At 42.8% G+C, this 20,316-nt stretch overlaps 1 protein-coding gene across 1 annotated transcript in view; it reads right to left on the reverse strand.

Moving 5' to 3' along the window:
- LOC147692182 (sphingolipid delta(4)-desaturase/C4-monooxygenase DES2-like) overlaps positions 1–20,316 on the reverse strand; it is a 199,305-nt gene that overhangs the window by 54,024 nt on the left and 124,965 nt on the right. Inside the window, exon 2 of the mRNA XM_086938469.1 lies at positions 3,194–3,936. Within this exon, the coding sequence (XP_086794595.1) occupies positions 3,194–3,936 (743 nt within the window). The remainder of the gene's footprint in view (positions 1–3,193; positions 3,937–20,316) is intronic.

Genomic DNA, 20,316 nt, shown 5'->3' on the forward strand with positions numbered 1-20,316 from the left:
TTGGTGAAGGGTGTCTAGTTAAATGCAAAACGGAATACAAGGTGGTATGTGCAAACTAGAGTGCTAGGACGAGTGTAGAATCCAAAGGGCGGGTAGTGGTAACGAGGGGTGCGTGAAGTTAAAATAAAGCCGGTGACGAGGCTCAGAGTATCGTACCAAGTCCTGCAAGAGGAGTAAAACGAGATCGTTACTTACTGCATGGTCAGCGCCGAGGCAGTCAGTGTAGAAAACGTGACGGTCTGTGGGACAGCCGGTGTGTTGGGCCGGAGTTAACGGTGAAAGACATAGAGAACGGACTAACAGAGTGGACGGTGGGGGCCATGATGGAACGGGGAAAAGGATGAGAAACTGATGAGGGACTAAAAAAGCGGAGATAATGGGACAGCGATAGTAAACACAGGATCATAACAAAAGTGCAATAACTAATAAACAATATGCAGTCAATAAAGAATATGCAGTCAATGAAGAGCAATGCAAGTGATAACCATAAATAGTTTATAGGTAACAACTATATTCTACTCGGTCGTTAAGTCCATGTGGCTTAAGGGTTTGCAGACGGAAAGTCCATTCTAATTCTTTCTGCAATAACAGTTTACGGTTGTCTACCCCTTCCCTGCGGGTGACACATTCCAAGACTGTAAATTGCAGTTGTGCGATAGTGTGGTGAGACTCCTGAAAGTGCATAGCAATGTTGGATTTTTGCTGTTTTGTTCGAATGTTGGATTTGTGCTCGTTTATACAGACTTTGATCTTCCTTTCCGTTTTTCCAACATAAAGTTTGCCGCACGGGCATTTCAGTGCGTAGATAAGGTTCATGGTGTCACATGTTGCGTTTACACATAGTTTAATAGGGTTGCCTTTCATAGGATGTTTAATTTGGTTCCCTCTGATTATACAATTGCAGTTGTTGCAATTTTGGCATGGTTGTGTTCCTTTGAATTTTAGTGGAATTAAAGGTTGGGTCGACAAGATTTCTTTGATGTTTTTCCCACGAGTATGTGCAAATAGGGGAGGGTCATTGAAAATGTTCCGAAAGTCTGGTTCAATTTGAAGAATAGACCAGTGGTTCAAGACGATTTTTTTGAACTTTTGGGTTGCTGTAGAAAATTTGGACATAAGAACCATGCGCTGGGTGGGTGGTTTGATGTGCTTGGCTAGACTCTGTTTTCTTCATACGCCATGAACCTTATCTACGCACTGAAATGCCCGTGCGGCAAACTTTATGTTGGAAAAACAGAAAGGAAGATCAAAGTCCGTATAAACGAGCACAAATCCAACATTCAAACAAAACAGCAAAAATCCAACATTGCTATGCACTTTCAGGAGTCTCACCACACTATCGCACAACTGCAATTTACAGTCTTGGAATGTGTCACCCGCAGGGAAGGGGTAGACAACCGTAAACTGTTATTGCAGAAAGAATTAGAATGGACTTTCCGTCTGCAAACCCTTAAGACACATGGACTTAACGACCGAGTAGAATATAGTTGTTACCTATAAGCTATTTATGGTTATCACTTGCATTGCTCTTCATTGACTGCATATTCTTTATTGACTGCATATTGTTTATTAGTTATTGCACTTTTGTTATGATCCTGTGTTTACTATCGCTGTCCCATTATCTCCGCTTTTTTAGTCCCTCATCAGTTTCTCATCCTTTTCCCCGTTCCATCATGGCCCCCACCGTCCACTCTGTTAGTCCGTTCTCTATGTCTTTCACCGTTAACTCCGGCCCAACACACCGGCTGTCCCACAGACCGTCACGTTTTCTACACTGACTGCCTCGGCGCTGACCATGCAGTAAGTAACAATCTCGTTTTAGTCCTCTTGCAGGACTTGGTACGATACTCTGAGCCTCGTCACCCGCGTTATTTTAACTTCACGCACCCCTCGTTACCACTACCCGCCCTTTGGATTCTACACTCGTCCTAGCACTCTAGTTTGCACATACCACCTCGTATTCCGTTTTGCATTTAACTAGACACCCTTCACCAATCACCTCACGATATTGATCGACACTGGATAAGTAATTAGACGCCATACCTGCTTTTTTTGTACTTCCCCAGCTTTTTTTGTACTTCCCCCCTGATCCTGGCTTTTTTCTCTCTTTTCTCAGCCTCTCCTTGATAAAGGGCGCGGAGCCCGAAATGCACTGGAGTTCCTTTTGGTCCGCCTCAATGATATGTTGATAATATCAATGAACTGTTTGAACTTTGCTTTAAAACACGGCGACAACATTGAATAAACCTTTTTGTAAATCGACCTTGTGAATCATTGCTATGAACACTCTGGAGTGCCTCTATAAGGGGATGTAATCGCAATTCATTTGCTTACACTATCTCATCGATAATTTATGGTGTTTGACGGCAACACCACCCTCGAGAGCACCCTTCCTAATTAACTCAACCACGATACTGCTACCACATGTGCTGTGCACCTTCCTCTTTGTTAAATTGAGTATAATTATATGCTTAACATTTATCACAAACTTGGTATTCCCTGTAATAATTCACTGGAAATGCACAGAAACAACAGAACATGTTTTTGATTTTTGCACATATTTTAGAATGAAATGTGTCCTTCTGCCAAAAATTTACAAAAGGATCGAATTTGCTCTAAAATATAGTGTTAAATTATGGATTTGCATTTTGCATAATTACGCGTAATTGTGCCATAAATTCACATAATTAGATGAAAACAAATTACTAACATTTTGCACACCCCTAATTTAGATGTCTGTGTAGAAAGCAGGATTACATTTTTAATGTATCTAATTACTTGTGAGTGAAACTCCAGCAGCCTTTCCTCTTCATGCAATGCAGAATGTGTTGCAAAGTCGATGATGTCATTTGCCATGTCACCTGGAATGTTAAGGCCCACATTCCCCAAGTTCCTGTTTGCCCAGTGTCTAATGATATATATTGTACAAATTACACACTGGAGAAACTTATCTCACTTTGCAAATGCACTTATCTTTTTCTTTTCTTTAAACCACAGGGAGATCTAATCTATAAGCAAACACAGTGTGTGCAGGGATTGAAATTTTCCAGTTCACATGGAATCAGTACATAGGTTTTCTTATGACATTCATCATCTTGGGGCTTATTATGTTACCATAAACACATGATGTTGTTATTGGACTCTAATACACAGTTACCCTTTATCCATCTAATTAAATTACAGGATTTCTTACCTCTGGAAGTTTGCTCCCTGGTATGCTGGGAAAGTCGTGGTGCTCCATATGATAGCCAACATTAAAGGTGAGCCAGTTCAGGGGCCCATAGTAGGAATATGTCTCGTAGCCTTTAAGGAACATGTAGTGTTCGGCTATAAAATGCCCTGAAATGGGATGCAGTCCCATGGATAACACAGACCCTGCCAAGAGGTAGACCACTGGCTTCAATCCCCACATGTGGTAGAGCAGCAAGTCAAAGGAAAATTGTACAGTTGCGTTGACCATCTCCATCTGCGTAATGGGCTTGGGGTTAACATAAAGCGGCCTCAACACGTAAAGCAAGGGCTGCAAAAAAAGCCAGATGATCTTGCGTACTGGGGTACAGAAGAAGCGTCCCTCAAAATCTGTAGGGATATCCACGTCCAAGCCATCGCCTCCAAGGTACCGATGGTGATCGATGTGGTACTTCTTGAAAGACACCGAGTAGGGCATGGCTATGGGCAAGTTGGCAAACATGCCGAAAAAGCGATTCCACTTGGCGGCCTTGTTGCCGAATGCCACATTGTGTGAAATGTCATGGATGGCCAGAGTCAAGGAGTGGTTGATGCAGCCCCCAAATGCGTATGCCCAGAATATTACCCACTTCCAAGGCAAGTCTTGCACAAAGTAGCAGGCCACAACCTGGACAAGAACCATTACGGAAACGATCCACTTCAGATGGGGGTCTGGGCCCATGAGATTTTTCAGTTCTGGGTATTTGGCTGCAAAAAAAAAGATGTAAATAGATGTTTAGCAGTGAGCTTATTTAATTGCAGAATACGTTCATTCATTTTTCTAGACATGCATGTCCTCACATGGACCCATGTATGGACTTTGATGAGAAGGGCAAATAGCAGTTTGGTAATTTGGACAATTATTTTCTGTCTCTGGCTGGGAGAGATCCAAGGGTACAGATCAGCAAAGTGTGCCACGTTGATATCACTAGATATGCTCAACATTACTTGGACTGTAAAGTACAGGGCTGAGAATGATGCTTTATAAACGTATTTAGTATTGCACAGGTTATGAGTGAAAACCCTGGCACAAACTATATAAAAAATGAACAATAATTTTTTTTCCAAAAATGGTACCGAAAATTAATATATTTGATTAAAAATAGAAATTAATATATTGGATTAAAAAAAAGACGAGACGACGTTCAAGGGAAAAATAAAATAAAAACTTTGTACTAAGCAAGCCAGTTTAACAGCATAACAGTATAAGATGAAGATCTGGAGGCAGTGGTAAATTCCAATTATTTCAGTATTTATTTCCATCCTGCACGTTCATAATGTTGAGAAATGCAATGGTTAGTTACTTCCAAACTGAGGAGCCCTTTTTAATGGTTCTTATTTTTATCGAACCAAGGGATGCATAACATATTTGCATAACAGCTACAATCATGTCATAGAGCACTTAGAGCCCCACAGACAACCTCTATGTAAGCTTTACAGATCTCAAAACAAAGTCTTTCATAAAATAATACGGTTTCTGCAACAAAGCCAGTAATCTCAGAGTCGCATGAACATATTGTAATCCCCGCGCCCCACACTTTAAAACTATAGCCACCAATTACATAAGTCAGTTGATTGGTTTAAGAGTGACTTTATGGTGTGCAAATACATTTTCCACCTTGCCACAGTCTGTTGTAGTCTGAATCACAATTCAGAATGTACGACCAGGAAAGCTTCATCATCTGAAGAAGGTAGAGTTGATGTGTTGTGAATCATCTCAAGTTTACCTCAGTGTAATAAATATATATTGTCATTGTAATTGCATTTATATAGTGCTTACTACCCTTGACAAGGCGTCAAAGCGCTTTTCAGTGGGTAGCACGCTAGTCCACAACCCTCAAAAACTTTGTAGTGAATTAGTAAAGGGAAATATGAAATTATTTTGAGCGGTGGACATGTGAGTCTGTTAGTTGCATTGAAAAGGATAGTGGAGGGATTGAAGAGAGAAGGGTCCAGAAAGAGTTTATTTGGAGATCATAGCATTAGGAGAATGAGGTTTGGAATGAGTAAAGGAGAGATTGAGGGTGGAAGAGTCTCTAGAAGCGGATTAGGGAGAAAGATGAGGTACCAGATGAGGCATATGTCCATCAGAGGGTTCCGGGGATGTAGAATTTGCAAGATGTAAATCAGGTTATTTCACTCAACCACAAACAAGCATTGTCAAACTTTTTCAACAAAATGTTTGGCCTAGTTGGAATGTGGTCACTTACAGTCACATCAGGCAATCAATTCCAGTAGTGAAACAGTCAGGGGTACCAGCAAGATCTTAGAAAAAGTTACCTCAGCGGGTGAAGCAGTCTTCAGTCAGTTCCAGGCACTTTTATCCTGTGCAGGGCTTTCCTATTAAAGTGGTCCTGATAAATGGGATGAAAGATGCTGAAGATGCTCAAAGGATGCTGTGTATGTGATGCAGTTGACCAGGATCTTTTTGTGGCTACTACTCGGTCCATAAAGGGGATGAGGCAGTCTTGGTCACTGGGTTGACATCCCTCAAAGTTCTCTCGTGCTGGCAGAAGTCCAGTTGCCACTGGACTACCGGTTGCCCAGTATCACAGTCACGCAGTCACTGGCCAATCCTTCCTGGGGTGATAACTCATCCTCTGGGGGTCCCAGCTGCACTCCGATAATCGGGATTCAACCCTTTCACATACCGAATGCCGAGAGCCGCGGGCAGGGACCGAACTGCATTTCTCAGCCTGCTGCAATTTTACAGAAGAATATTGTTCTGCGAGTATTGAAACTCTTGTCTTTGGAATTTTGACAATATGGAAACAGTTGTATTATACGCTGCATTTGTGTAAATAGCCTTGAGAAAGCCACGGCGCAACTCGCCAATAGGGGGCGAAACACGTGTCGGCTGTCCATGTCTCACAACACAACAATAAAGATGTCACACTGCAACTTGAAGTAGTCGTGTCCCCTATATGAGAATCTGTAAGAACGGGTATTCATTCCAATAAGCACAATACTGACTTTTCAAGGAGTACACACTCCCCTTTTCTCAAACTCGCTTTGCCTTACGAAGCTCAAGAGGTCCAGGGCTTTTGAGTGTGTCTCCATTTACTTATAAAATCAGCTTATTAAGAGTTGTTTTAGCCTTGGAATCCTTTGACCTTCCCTGTCTTGCTAGCACTCGATAATACTCCTGGGGCCAGAAAACTCAGGGGCAACTTTGTGCATTGGATCCTGGTCCCTGGTCCTGCACGGCAGCAGTTGGCAACAGGTTAAAAACTTTGGCCTACCAACTTGCCCAACAGGCTTCCCAGCTGTGGTGTCCCTGTGCTGTGAACAGGAGACCAGCTCACTGACCGCTAAAGTCTCTTGGATTTGGCTGGACTCTGGGGATAACTTCTCCTCACAGCAGGCACAGTCCTTCTCTTTTGCTAACTAGCCAGGTTCAGCAGGAGCATTCCAAGCCACTCTCTTGGCTGGTTCCACAGTGCAGCAGGCAGTCCTTCTTCGGTCCTCTTCTGTCCAGTAGTTTGTGTTTGCCTGGGCTGCCTTACTTATGCTCAGGAAATGCCCTCAGCACAGGATGTGGTTGGTAGCCAATGGGCTATCAGGTTCTCTCCCACCTGATGACAACTTCCTGTGAAGTATGACATTAGGGCTTCCAGGATGCACAATTCTGCCCACTTCCAATATGGCAGGACCCCTCTCCAGGGTATGGAGGTCTCTAGCCTAGCCCAGAGGTGTGGCTACCAAGGGGGCTATATGCCCCTGGAAAACCAGTGTGGCAACTGGTTTCACCTCTCCTGTCCCAAGTGCCAGCCTGTGTGCCTGAACAATAGAGCAGCCCCTCTACCAACTGTTACTCATTTGCCCTTTAAAGGCAGCTTCTCCTTTAAAGTCTCGCTCTTTGGGCCAACACGTGTGCGTCTTCCTTCAGGAGGGAGGTTATACCTCCTTAGAGAGCAGGCCCCTATGCATCCTTTCCTGGGAGTCATTAGCGCGTCTCCCCAGGAGGGTAGAAGCTATCTCGATACAGGACCACGTACGCAACCAGTATGGGCACAGAGGACTGAAGGCACCAAGTGGCAACTTTGCTAAAGTTGCACACTACTACTTGTTACATTAATTTGGACCTGAGTCTCAAGTCAGGCTTAATGTAACAAGTTGTTTGATACATTGGATGGCCTACTATGGTCGTACCGTTCCATAGTTGCACCAGCTGAGGAGTCAGGGTGTAACTCTGACTCACCAAATGGGCGAAAAAGCTTTTCCTAAGTTAAAGCGACAATTCCACATTTTCATTGTCAAAGCATTTGAAGTTACTTGTCTGCTGGTGCAATATGTTGCAGCATTTTTAAAAACATTTTTTTTAGAGTTTTATATAGCGCGAACCAGACCCACGCTAGGGTATCAGAGCGCTTTACATAGGGCGTACTGAGAAACAATGACAATGGGAACATTCAAAATAAGTAACATGGCATAACAACAATGAGAAAGCTTAGTCTGAAAGACATTTCAAAGATCATTCAAGTTCGTGTGGGTCATAAGTTCTTGAGGCAGCAATGATTAGAGTGTTCAACCAACAAGAAAACAGGTTTAAGGTAGGAATTTGCTCATCAGGAATGATTTTGTTTCCTTTTTGAAGAGAGGGATAGAGGAGATTATTCTGAAGTGAGGTGGAAGGGAGTTCCAAATTCTTGGGGCTGCCCCCGAGAATGCTCTGTTGGAGGTTTTAGACTTTTTGAAACATGAGGGTTTCAAAAGTAGATTATTCCCACTCCTAGAATGTCTGTTTCCTCCAGATAGGCTGAGTTTTTGGGCTAAGTACTGAGGGGTGTTGTGGTGCAGCGCCTTGTGTGTGATGCAAGCCGTCTTTAGGTGAATTCGAGCTTCGTAGGGTAGCCAGTTGAGTGCTTTCAGGTGTGGCGATATGTGGTAACATTTCCTGGATCCTGTTATAAGTCTTGCTGCAGCGTTAAGACAGGCTTTTAGAGGAGCGGTTGAAAGTTTGGGAAGTCCCGCGAGGGTGGAACAACCGTACTCAAGTCTGGAAATAACTAAGGATTGGACAGCAGCTTTGAGGTCTGCAGTCTCAAGAAATAGTTTCATTTTTCTGAGATAGCTCAGATGGAAGCGGGTATTTTTAGCCAGTAAGTTGATATGGTTGTGCATATTCAGGTTCTTATCTAGGGTTTGATATACGTATACAAGGGGGAAGTCTGGCTTTGCCATTGCTTTAAAAAGCAAAGTCAGGCCAACAGTTCAACTGCTCTTCCAGCCTGCAGATGGTGGGCTATGAGTCTCGTTTTACTTGTATCTGACCCAGGGTGGGACAACCAGTACTGCAGTCCCTGGGCGGATCTTCTAACTTACATGTCATGGGTACCCAGGATATCAGTTATTAGGGATTTACAGTTAAGCTAGCTAAGCTAATTCAACATATCTGTCTAAGGGTAAGGGCTCAGGCACTGAGGTCTGGTTAGCAGTTCTCAGTGCATTCTCAGTGTTGCAAAACCAGCACCATCAGTCCCAAAACCTGGGGGTGACAATACAAAAAAGGAGCATTCCTTACAATATTGTGAGCAGATGGAGAGTTAAGTATAGTAAATTTATACATATATATTTTTGCACCTGATAGTTTTTTATATCGTAGTAATACATCATTCAAAGGATTCCTGCAGAAGCGGGGATTTATAAGGTAATTATGGTTAGGTATTGTTTGCTTGAGTCCCTCCAGACAACTAAACATGTTGCCAAATTCACCAAGACATTATGTGAGCAATCTTGCAAAATGCTTTTTGCTTTTGCCCTCATATTAGCTGCTTAATATTCAACAAGAGACGTGGCTAGTAATCCAATGGCAGTCTTTCGGAGATTAAAGAGGACAACATTCAATTCTCATCTTCTGCCACCTAATTAAGTTTTTGACCTCATACTCAACATGGAGGCCCATTGTTATGGTGAAAGCCTTCTGTACAGCTTCAAAAATGAATGCTGCCCTGCCCAGTATGTTATTTTTTTCTGGATTAGCTTGTGTTTTAATTTCAGTGAACTCAGTAATTGTCATTTAATTAACTGCATTCAATTGTTTGTTATCCCATCTGTGCTGTGCTGCGGGGAGATGGGGAATCCAAAGTATACTCCCCTTATTTACTGTGGGTGGCTATTTCCCCCCTCAACAGAGGCATTGTGCTTTTGGATGCAGGTGTTTAGTCCAAGGCACAAGGCACAGTCATTTTAATTTCTACCCCTATGAGCACTCACTGTTGGCTCTCCCCTGGCATAGTTCCTATACTTGTGTCCCATGCTGGAGGGCGTTTATGAAGGAGCAGTGAGAGATAGAAAGAATGCTGGGTGAGACAGAAAGAAAGAAAGTGTAAGAGAGAGAAGGAGAGAGAGGACAGAGAGATAACTAGAAATAGACAGAGACATAAAATGATAGATGAAGACAGACAGACAGACAGACAGACAGACAGCTTTACTTTTGCTTGGTGAATGATGAGGTCCGTCTAGGTCACCCTGTGATGCTGTAAAAGATGCTGATGAAAGTTGGCTCTGTTCATGTTGGGCATGTCAGCATTTCTATACTCCTTTTCAGGTTCCTGGTGACCCTGAAACCTATTGTACATGGTGGGCGAGGGAGGTCACAGCCCTTTCTTTTGTTCAGAGAAAAAACAACCATCTTCCTGGTTTGTTGAGTTTTCCCAAGGAAAGAGAATAGATGCAGATGTCCGTGAACGTGCAATTCACAAATACCTATGACCAGTTCAAACTGGTGTCCCCTGTGACTCTTGGTTTCAAAACCCAGAAAAACCGAATAATAACTGCAAAATGCACTCTTGCAGGATTGAAAGAGTATTTAGTCTGTTAAATGAAGCATACTTGCCCAACTGGCCATTGCGGGGTGTCTGGACATCAAGGAGGTACACCACTGTAGCAAATAAGACACGTAGTGCCATGTTTACAACTATACCCCTACACTGGAAACATATGAAATCTGAATTAATTCTTGCTGCTTTAACATGTCAAAAGACAGAAAGCTCATCTGCTAAAGTAGCTCGACTCTGTGCAGCCCTTCTGAGGAGCTTCTCCTGGTAGACAAAGGCCAACTTCTGAAACATTTGTAAGGAGGACATCCCGATGAACTGAAGTCCCACAGAAGCAATGAGATCCCCCAGCCCAGCAGACCAGGTCACAGGATAACAACAGAAGAGCTTGTTTTGGGTCATAGAGCAGCATCGTCATCATTGAGAGAGCGAGTCAGCACTATTCTTAACCATCAAGAGCCTAGATGAGACCCGAGCCCAGAAGGCAGTATGACTCCACACCTCTGATGCCATTTACAATTCTGTTTACTGGAGAAGGGAGTTCTGATTTTGTTACAATGTATCCATATTTTAGACTCCAAAATATATAGACAGAAAATGTCAGGTAGCTAACTTTAGGACTCCTAAATGCCTTCTCTGAATACCGAAAGTCTTAAATTAGGATTTCACTCAATTCAATTCAAATGAGTCTTTATTTCGACTTTTAGTCATAAAAGACATACATATACATATTAAAACAACAATTCATCATTATTACATTCGTAAAATGTTTACAAGGGAATTCATCACATTATCATCCAATTATTATTATCCAGTCATTAGGTGTTTCGACACTACAAGTTAAAAAAATAAATAAGTAATGTGTTTAATAAAATCATTTGATTTAATAACAATTGATTTCTTGCCTAAATGTCAAATTGTCTATATCGGGCTGCAGTTCTTTCAACTTATCCCCTCTTATTAGCCACGTCCACTTTAAAATTTTTGCAAGCGCAACCACCACACTTTCAGAGCAGTCAGTTTTGAGAATTCTAAGTGCTTCTGTCCCGCACTGGATTCCCTTTTGTATACAGATCGGCCTGATCCATTTATGGCGAGGAGCTGCGAGGAGCTTTGTATATTGGGCAGACAAACAACAAATGGGCTATATTTTCTGAATGTAATAAACAAAAAGGGCACATTTGATCATTTGTATTTCCAGACCATTTGCTAGTGAATGTTCTGATAGAAAGGTTTCCTACCCTGAACTGATGGAACAGTTTTCGATCATATGGTATTGTAATAAAGTCCCAATAGCTCTCATACATAGGAATATGTTTTTGCTCCAAAAAGACTCCTGTGAGCGATGGAGCGGTGTGCTTCTGGAACTCCTCCAGGGTTACATGTGCCCAGTAAGCCTCTTTCAAAGTTTTTTTTGATGGGAAGATGTTCTCCTCAGGTTTTTCCCATAAATGCCCCATTCCTAGGGCCTTGAATAAGGATTTAACCTTTCCGAACCACAGTATTTTCCCTCCAGAGTCCATATTTCGTATTTCCAGAAGTGCTAGAGCATAGTGGGACAGTTCAGGTGTAACCCATAGTCTCCTCCAGTAAGCGGTAGGTCTGAAACTGCATAAATCCTCTATTTTACGACAGCCCAGATCCATGTACAGAGGTATGGTTGGTGTTGATTGTGGGAGCCCTGTTATACATCTCAAACATTTATTTTGTGCATTTTTTAAGACCGTAACATCGGACACCCCCCACAATTCTGCCCCATATTACATAGAAGATCTCACTTTTGTGTCATATATTTTGAGTACTGGGGCTATTGGTTTTGTAACTGAGTACTTAAACTCTCGCAGTAAAACACCTGCCAATTGTACATGCTTAGTTGTTAGGTAAGACATGTGCGGCTTCCACTCTAGCCATGATCCCAATGTAATGCCCAGATAACTAAAACTGTCTGTCTGTTCTAGCAATTCTCCATTCATGAAAACTCTGCCCCTTATCCTTCTGTGCCAGTGCATCACCATAAATTTTGTCTTGGACATGTTTATTACTAGGCCATAATCATTACAAAAATTTTCAAAACACCCAATAGCTTTCTGTAGCCCTTCCTGTGTTTTGGAAATTAAAAGGGTGTCATCTGCAAACATTAGCAGGGGTACTGGAATGCCATTTTGTTTCGGTGCATCTGTGTATGCATCCCTGTAGTAATCTGTGACCCGGTTAATGTATAGCGTAAATAGTGTTGGGGCCAATACGCACCCTTGTCTGACACCCCTTTCTGTTGGGAATCTGTCTGTAACTTGGCTCTGATTTCCCCATCTGACCTGCGCGTAATTATTTTCATGAAATTTAATCAGAACAGTGAGGAGTTCATGTGGCATGCCTTGTTCATGAAGCGCTCGCCATAGCCTATCTCGTGGCACAAGGTCAAATGCCGCCTTTAAATCAACAAATGCTGCATATAATGTGCCACCCCCAAGAATCACCCATTTCCAGTATATAGTCGAGAACCTAAAAACTTGGTCCACTGTACTGGTAAAGGGGCGGAAGCCAGCCTGAAGCATAGACATGACCCCCGAATCCTCTATCCAGTTCTGAATTCTGAAGAGAACCATACTAGCCATTACCTTTTGAATACAGGCTATTAAGCTAATTGGCCTGTAGTTGGCAGGATCTGCCCGATCACCTTTTTAAAAAATAGGTATAATTTCGGCTCCCCTCCATAATTCCGGCAAGGTCGAGCCCCTGGCAATAGCATTTGCCAACAGTTCAATGTATGGAACCCAGACCTCTTTGCTATGTATAAAAAGATCTGCTGGGATTTTGTCCGGGCCGGGTGCTCTTCCTCTTGGAATTGAATTGAGAGCACATTCAACATCTCTCCGACTAAACACTAGTACAGTTGTGAATAAACAATTACTGATAGATTCCGGGGCATCTATAAGTGCACCATTAGTATTGGCAAACTGGGCCTTAAAATACGCTATCCAGCATTCCGGAGGGACAGAGTTAGCGGGCTGCGATTTTTGATTCCCCTTACCCCATCTCACTAAATTCCAGAAACCAGTCATATCTCTGGACTTACTAGCCTCATATAATTCTTCCCAATAATTGTTGTCCCAAGCTTTTTTTGCATCTTGTTGTATTTTTTTATAGTGGCGTCTAGCGCCCTGAATCTTCTCTCTGTCAGTGGTTCGCACCGCTAGTGCTAAGGACTTGTATGCTACCCTACAATTTTTATCATACCAGGAATCAGGTTTCCATCTACTTTTACGCATAAGTTTTTTACTTGACTTGATAAAAAATGTGCCGAGTTTTAAAAAAAGGGTCGTATGGATATCAATCACCCTAGTCTCATAATCGTCCTGGGATGAATAGCCCTGTAAATCAGCAGTGGCAGCCTTTACCAGGGTGTCCATTTCTGCAATAGAGTCGGGATTACCCAAACACTCAGCCCATCTCAGCCGCCGTGAGTCATTTGCCAGGACGATGTCACCCGATATTTCTATTTCATCTTTTCCCTGGCCCTTAAGGAGCTGTATCTCTAGGCTGAGTGGGTTATGATCGCTCTCTATTCTTTGGATTACGGTCATGTCACAAATAGACCTCCAGAATTCCAAATTCACTAGGATGTAGTCTATTCTACTTGTGCTCAAAGTATTGTTAAATGTGGGATTGTCCTGCCTGTCGCCTTGTGTTCTCCCATTTACAGCTCTAAGCCCGCACTCAAGACTAAAATTCTTGAGTTGGAGAGCCGCTTGGGTCCACCTCTTTATTGGGGGTATGTTGAGTGAGGGGATTTGCCAGCAGATATCTTCTGCCTCGGTAAGTTCTAGATCGCTATGATCCAAGGGCTCAAAAGAACAGTTGAAATCACCACATATTAAAACATTTGCATTTCCCCTCCATGTTCTCACATAATGACCCAAAGCCTCAACTGTCTCTGACGGTTTCCCTCCCGGTTTTCCCCTAGCATAAACATTAAAAATTAGTAATTCACCAAATACAAGGGACTTTAACTTTACCACCAATATATCTTTAGAATTGGTTACCAGCTGAGTTGTCGTGTATCTGTCATCCTGTTTAATCCAGGTTGTCAAACCACCCACAGGTCTTCCCTTGTTGGAATGGGTTGCGGCTATCGCAAATTGTAAATAGCCTAATCTATTTTCGGGTTCAACAGCCCAAGTTTCCTGCAAGGTGACTATCATATAATTATCAATGAAATCGGTCCAGTCCCTAGAAGCCATCTTGTTCCTGAGACCTGCCACGTTCCAGGACACTAGGAAATGCCCACCCGGGATATTAGATGTTTCTTTTTGGGCTTGATTGCGCTGTGGACGTGATTCTCCAAAAAGAGTGGTTGACCCTGTAGGATCAATAGACTCCGTGGTTCTTTGTGGATTAATATGTAAACCCCTGGCAACTACTTCTGTTTGTCCCATAAGACAATTTGTTTGGTTTGTGTTGCCTACTCTATGTTTGAATAAGACAGTGTCATTTTCTCCCTTTCTAGTTAAATCAGTGTTTGGGTCAGACATTACTTCGGTGTCACACAGGTTGGCCCCTGGGACCGTAACTCTCTCAATATTTTTGAGGTCAGCTTGGCATAAGTTAACATCTTTGTCTTGTGATGCTAAAGTGTCACGTGCTGGCCGAAAATAACCGGCTATTTTAGTCCCCCCCATACAAGGACCTGTTGCACAGCTTATACTATTAGCCCTGTAGTTTCCCTCTGTCTCATCTTCCTCATTGGTGCTCTTCATAAGAAATACATGTGTTCCACTGCCCCCATCCCAACTGTTCTGTGGAATTCAATCACAGTCATCCAATCCGTTTAATAGACTAAACCTATTTGTTGCCTCCAGGGGCGTGAAGGGCTTTAGATGATCCATTCTCCTGTGGGCAGTTGTGTTGAATCTGGGGGCTACAATATTCCACCCATATGGATCAGGGGCAGGTGGTGGATAATGCACAAATGCAGGGTTCCTAATGTTCTGCGTGATGGGAAAATAGTTATTAGAATAAGATTGTCTATGTGGGTGCTGAGGCGGGAACACTATGGACCTTGGATAGAAGTACGTTAGGGGACGGGGGGTAATGCAGTTGTTGGCATTACCTGTAGGCCAATTTAGTATGTAATGGACAGCATTTTGGTCTCTGAAATTTACTACCACCACATCTCCCTCGATGTCCTTAGGTCTACCACCCAACCACTGGAGACGGCGAACATGTACTATTTCGCCGTTGATGTTACTTGCAATTGGCCTGTATATACTCAGCCAGTGCATGATCTTGTTTTTAAGCTGGGCATATCCTTCCCGCTTATTCGCTTCCAGCTCTGGCACACCCGTAAGAACCACCACGAAAGGCACTGCTTCCGGTGGCAGTTCTGTTAATGGACCCCTCTTTTGTGCCCCCCGTGTGTGCCTAATGCTTCCCCCTTCTATTCTAGTTGTCTCCAAGGATGGTATTCCCAAACCCTTCGATGGTTTACTAAGTGGAATGACAGGAGTGGGATTGGGTTTATTTGTCTGGTTCGTAGAAGGTGGTTTGGGTTGTTTTGTATGTATATCTTGAGAGGGGCTTGGAGCTGCTATTGTCAGATTGGTTGGAGGATTATGGGCACAAATGTTGGTTTCAATAGGCAATGGAATCGCTTGTGCAGTATTACTCGCAATTGCCCTAGTATGGATCTCCTTGCTTCCCAACTCCAACTCTGTTTTTCCAAGTCTTTCCTCCACCCTCTTTAGTCTCTCAACGATTGCTAAAGTATAGCTTCTGATTATATACTCAATGCTGTCTAATGTGACGCTAGTATGCGCAGGTTGTGGCGCAGTGTCAGCAAAAGTTGTGTCAATTCTCTCCTCCCTGTCTTTGTGTATAATTACTGGGGGTGGTGAGGGTGCCTTAACTATTCCCTCATTATCATCTATAGATATGGTACAATGTTCGTTAGTAACAATAGGCTTGATTTTTTTCCCAAAATCAGAATGGCTAAACTTTTGTCTGTTTGGTTCCACCCCTTTACGTCTTTTTTTGGTTGGGGGTGGACCATAAGTTTTAGGCAGCATTCTTTTCTTAATCATGTTTCGTGTCGTTTTGCTTGGAATAGGTTTTGGTGTTATCAGCACCTCGGTTGTGTTAGATGAGTTAGTAGGATTGTGTGGTATAGTGCAACTCGCAGCTTGTATGTGGCAAGTACTCGGCGTTGATATGCTATCTCGAAATAGAAGAGGCACACTATCCTGGGATACAATGTCATCGTTGCCATTCTGGCTCGCCTCAATGGTAATAATAACTACTGAAGTAGGGTCAATCAAAGTCCTATTCTTAATGCTTTCAATCGAGCGGCGACGCTATAAACGCCGCTCAGCTAGAGTTAGTTCTTTTTCTTTAGGGGTTTCAGGACCAGTTCTGAGAAAGTAATTATCCAGAGTTCCATTTGTCAGACTCCCAGGTTTTTCAGCAATAACAATCTCAGGACTTAGAGCCACTGTAGACATTGTATTAATATTGAGGTAGTAGAATGAAGGACTTACTCAGGAGTGCAGTATGAGCAATCAAACAGGCAGGGATTCCGGCCCAGTCCAGTCTCCTCAGCCCTCTGAGGGCCACAGAGGGTCCGCCTTTTGCCCGGGCTTCGCCCGGCGTCCCGCGTTGCGGGGAAGGCGGCCCTTTATCGCGCCTCCAGGCGCTGATTGTGACGTGCGAGGTGTGCGCCGCCGCAAGGTGTCCTGGGAAACCGAGTCCTCCGCTCGGCAGCCGCCTGTGTTGTTTGATGCGGCAGCGGGAGGACTCGGTCGGCGCAGAGGAAGTAGGTCCAACGACGATCCTGCCCAGCAAAGTGTCCGCCTAGAGTGTTCTGCCCCAGGTCAGTGCTGCCAAAAAGATTTACACCCCTTGGCCGGGGAAGGCGGCCCTTTATCGCGCCTTCAGGCGCTGATTGTGACGTGCGAGGTGTGCGCCGCCACAAGGTGTCCTGGGAAACCGAGTCCTCCGCTCGGCGGCCGCCTGGGTTGTTTGATGCGGCAGCGGGAGGACTCGGTCGGCGCAGAGGAAGGAGGTCCAACGACGATCCTGCCCAGCAAAGTGTCCGCCTAGAGTGTTCCGCCCCAGGTCAGTGCTGCCAAAAAGATTTCACTCAGTTTACGAGCAGTAAAGTTAGGACTCCTAACTTTGGGAGAAATCCTAATTTTAAGACTTTCAGTATTCACAGAAGGCATTTAGAAGTCCTAAAGTTAGGAGTCCTAACTTTAGGACTCCTAAATGCCTTTTGTGCATACTGAAAGTCTTAAAATTAGGATTTCTCCCAGTTTAGTAGTAGTAAAGTTAGGACTCCTAACTTTACTACTCCTAAACTGAGAAAAATTCTAACTTTATGGCTTTCGGTATTCACAGAAGGCATTTAGAAGTCCTAAAGTTAAGAGTCCTGACTTTACTACTACTAAACTGACAAAAATCCATATTTTAAGACTTTCGGTATTGACAGAAGGCATTTAGGAGTCTTAGGACTCCTAACTTTACTACTCCTAAACTGAGAAAAATTCTAACTTTATGGCTTTCGGTATTCACAGAAGGCATTTAGAAGTCCTAAAGTTGAGAGTCCTGACTTTACTACTACTAAACTGACAAAAATCCATATTTTAAGACTTTCGGTATTGACAGAAGGCATTTAGGAGTCCTAAAGTTAGGAGTCCTAACTTTACTACTCCTAAACTGCGACAAATCCTAATTTTAAGACTTTCGGTATTCACAGAAGGCATTTAGGAGTCCTACAGTTAGGACTCCTAACTTCTGTGAATACCAAAATGAGTAAGTGCCTTCTGTAAATACCAAAAGGAGTAAGTGCCTTCTGTGAATACCAAAATGGTAATAAGTTTAGGATTTTGTCTTAAGTTAATTCTGTGAATCGGGCCCTTACATTGTGAAACTGGACAGCCGCTCTAGAATGGACGAAACAATAAGCAAAACCTATACTGCTGACCAATATCTCCTACCAAAGCAAATGAGAAAAATCCTACGTGACCTCCTTAAAGAGGCAGGTTTCCTAACATTTAAGCCATGGTGAGGGCAAGGAAATGGAAATAGTGGAGTGTGTCTCTACAGAAGCCAAGGCTCAAAAATGTCTTACAGGTTTACATGCTTCTCCTCAAAGGTCTAAAATATAAAATCGACCCCTTGCCGCCACCACTTTCATTTTCTTCTCAAGCCCTTATCAGCTTAAATATCTGTTGCATCACCTGAAAAGCAGCAAGAGCTGGTGGCTCAAGTGTTAAGCAGGTTGAGTATTCGCAGGTCCCTTCTTGTCATGAGGTGCTTTATCCGAGCCAGCATCTCTAAAGACAGGAGTCTCCTGAGTGGCAAAATCTGTGTGATGAAGAAACAGGTTGTGGGCAAGGCAAATGTTCAGTTACATTGTGATGAACAAAGAGGACCTCTGCTCAAGGAAGCGCGCTCTGGCAAGTCGGCAGCAAGAGTTAATTCTTACCATTGCAACGTCCTAACCAACTGGCAGTAGTCAATCGACATACAGATGGACAATAACTAAGGAAAGGGAGTAAAGAGGTTCATTAACTAAGCAAAGAGAGTGAGGAGGTCACCAAGGGAAAGGTCACCGAGCATGGCAACTTGGAGGCCATGATGGCTGCAAATAATGGATTAAGATTTTATTCTTAAAAAAAAAAAAGGGTTTGCAGCCAAGAAGGATGGGTTAGGGAGGCATCCTATTTTTTCATGGGAGTTTTGTGAAGCAAAAAAATTGCTGAGTGGACATTATTGGAATGTTAAATTGCCAGCATCTAAGAGGGCTCAAAACTATCTTTATTTGTCAATTAAGAAGCACAGGTGCCGGAAGTAGGGCTGCGTGGTGTGCTGCAGCACCCCCAAAATAACCACGCTTGAATTCAGAATGTGAATGAGCACTAAATAAATAAAGGCTGTTATCAGCTTCTCATGTTTTCTGTACATTAAAGGACAGAGGTCGAATGTCAGGCTATGTCTTCTGACACATTGCTGCTTATTCTTTTAACGTGGAGATTGGTGTTTACTTCTCTTTCTCTGATTGCAAACTGAGAAGCAAACTATGTAACAATCTTGCTGGGGTACCAGGAGTCTGAAATAAAAGGTTGTAGAATGTAGTTGTTTATTCTAACTCACAAAAAATGTAAATGTCTATAAATAAACTTTATACATATTTGAAAATAAATCAGCCGTTAGGAAAGAACAAATGAAGCCCATTTTTGTAATTCTGCAGTGTGAGGAAAAAAAGATTTTAACAGGATCCAAACAAATCAAGGGTGATGCCCAAACGATATATAAATCGCTGAAACCACATTTCCACACATTATCGTTTGCGCACTATAATGTTTTTTCAGTAAAACTGCATGTTTTTGATGATTTGGTGGCCATTCAATTGAATATATGGTCTCTGTAAATGACAGTGCTCTACCACATCATGCTTTAGTAATATATTTGCAACAGTGTGTTCTAAAATTCACGACTTTCACAATGGGCGTTGCTTATTTGCTACAGTTGTTGTTTGTGGAATGTAGATCATTGAATTTTTCACAATCCCTATTACTTCAATTAGGTAACATTGATGACAGCACTGCAACTCTAAACATTGGTCCAGCATCACTGTAAAGACAGGATATAAACATAGATTTTGACTCACATCATGTAGTTCTAAATCAGTTGGAACGCGGTGGGTGGAGCACAGGAATTAAAGGTTTATTCTTAGGTAAATGTACAGGTGTTTCCTTTAATGAGGTCAACAGCAGTTTGCATTTCCCTCTTGAGAAGCACCCTGCCTTTTAGAGAGGTTAAGATCAAAGTTAAAATAGCATTCACTGAAAGAGAAACAAAGCATGTCCACACTGGAGCAGTGAATTATTAACAGTGAAACCTTGTTTCCAAGATGTAAGGGCGAGCCAGGGATGGACCCATCAGGGTGCGGCGTATGTGGTTGTGAATTCAGTAAAAGAGTTTCACCATAGATAACACAGGACAAGGGTCAGCGTGACTCAACCAGGTCAGGGTGGAGCCTCCGCTAGCACTTTTGCACCACCCATGCATTCAGTATTATAATTTTTGTATCAAAGACCTGCCAACAGATATGGTTCAGACCTGCTTCACATGATATCAGCTCAATTCAATTCAATTCAATATATTTATTAAAGATTTGGAACTCCTAGGAGGTCCACATAAAATGAATACATATTATTACAAATGAAAAATTTAAAAAAACACATAACAAGCACAATCCACTAACCATCATAAAATTATCAAAAGCCCCCCTTAGATTACCTAAAATTCT

This window comes from Lissotriton vulgaris, chromosome 9 (assembly GCF_964263255.1).
Source record: "Lissotriton vulgaris chromosome 9, aLisVul1.2, whole genome shotgun sequence".
NCBI classification, from domain to species: domain Eukaryota; kingdom Metazoa; phylum Chordata; class Amphibia; order Caudata; family Salamandridae; genus Lissotriton; species Lissotriton vulgaris.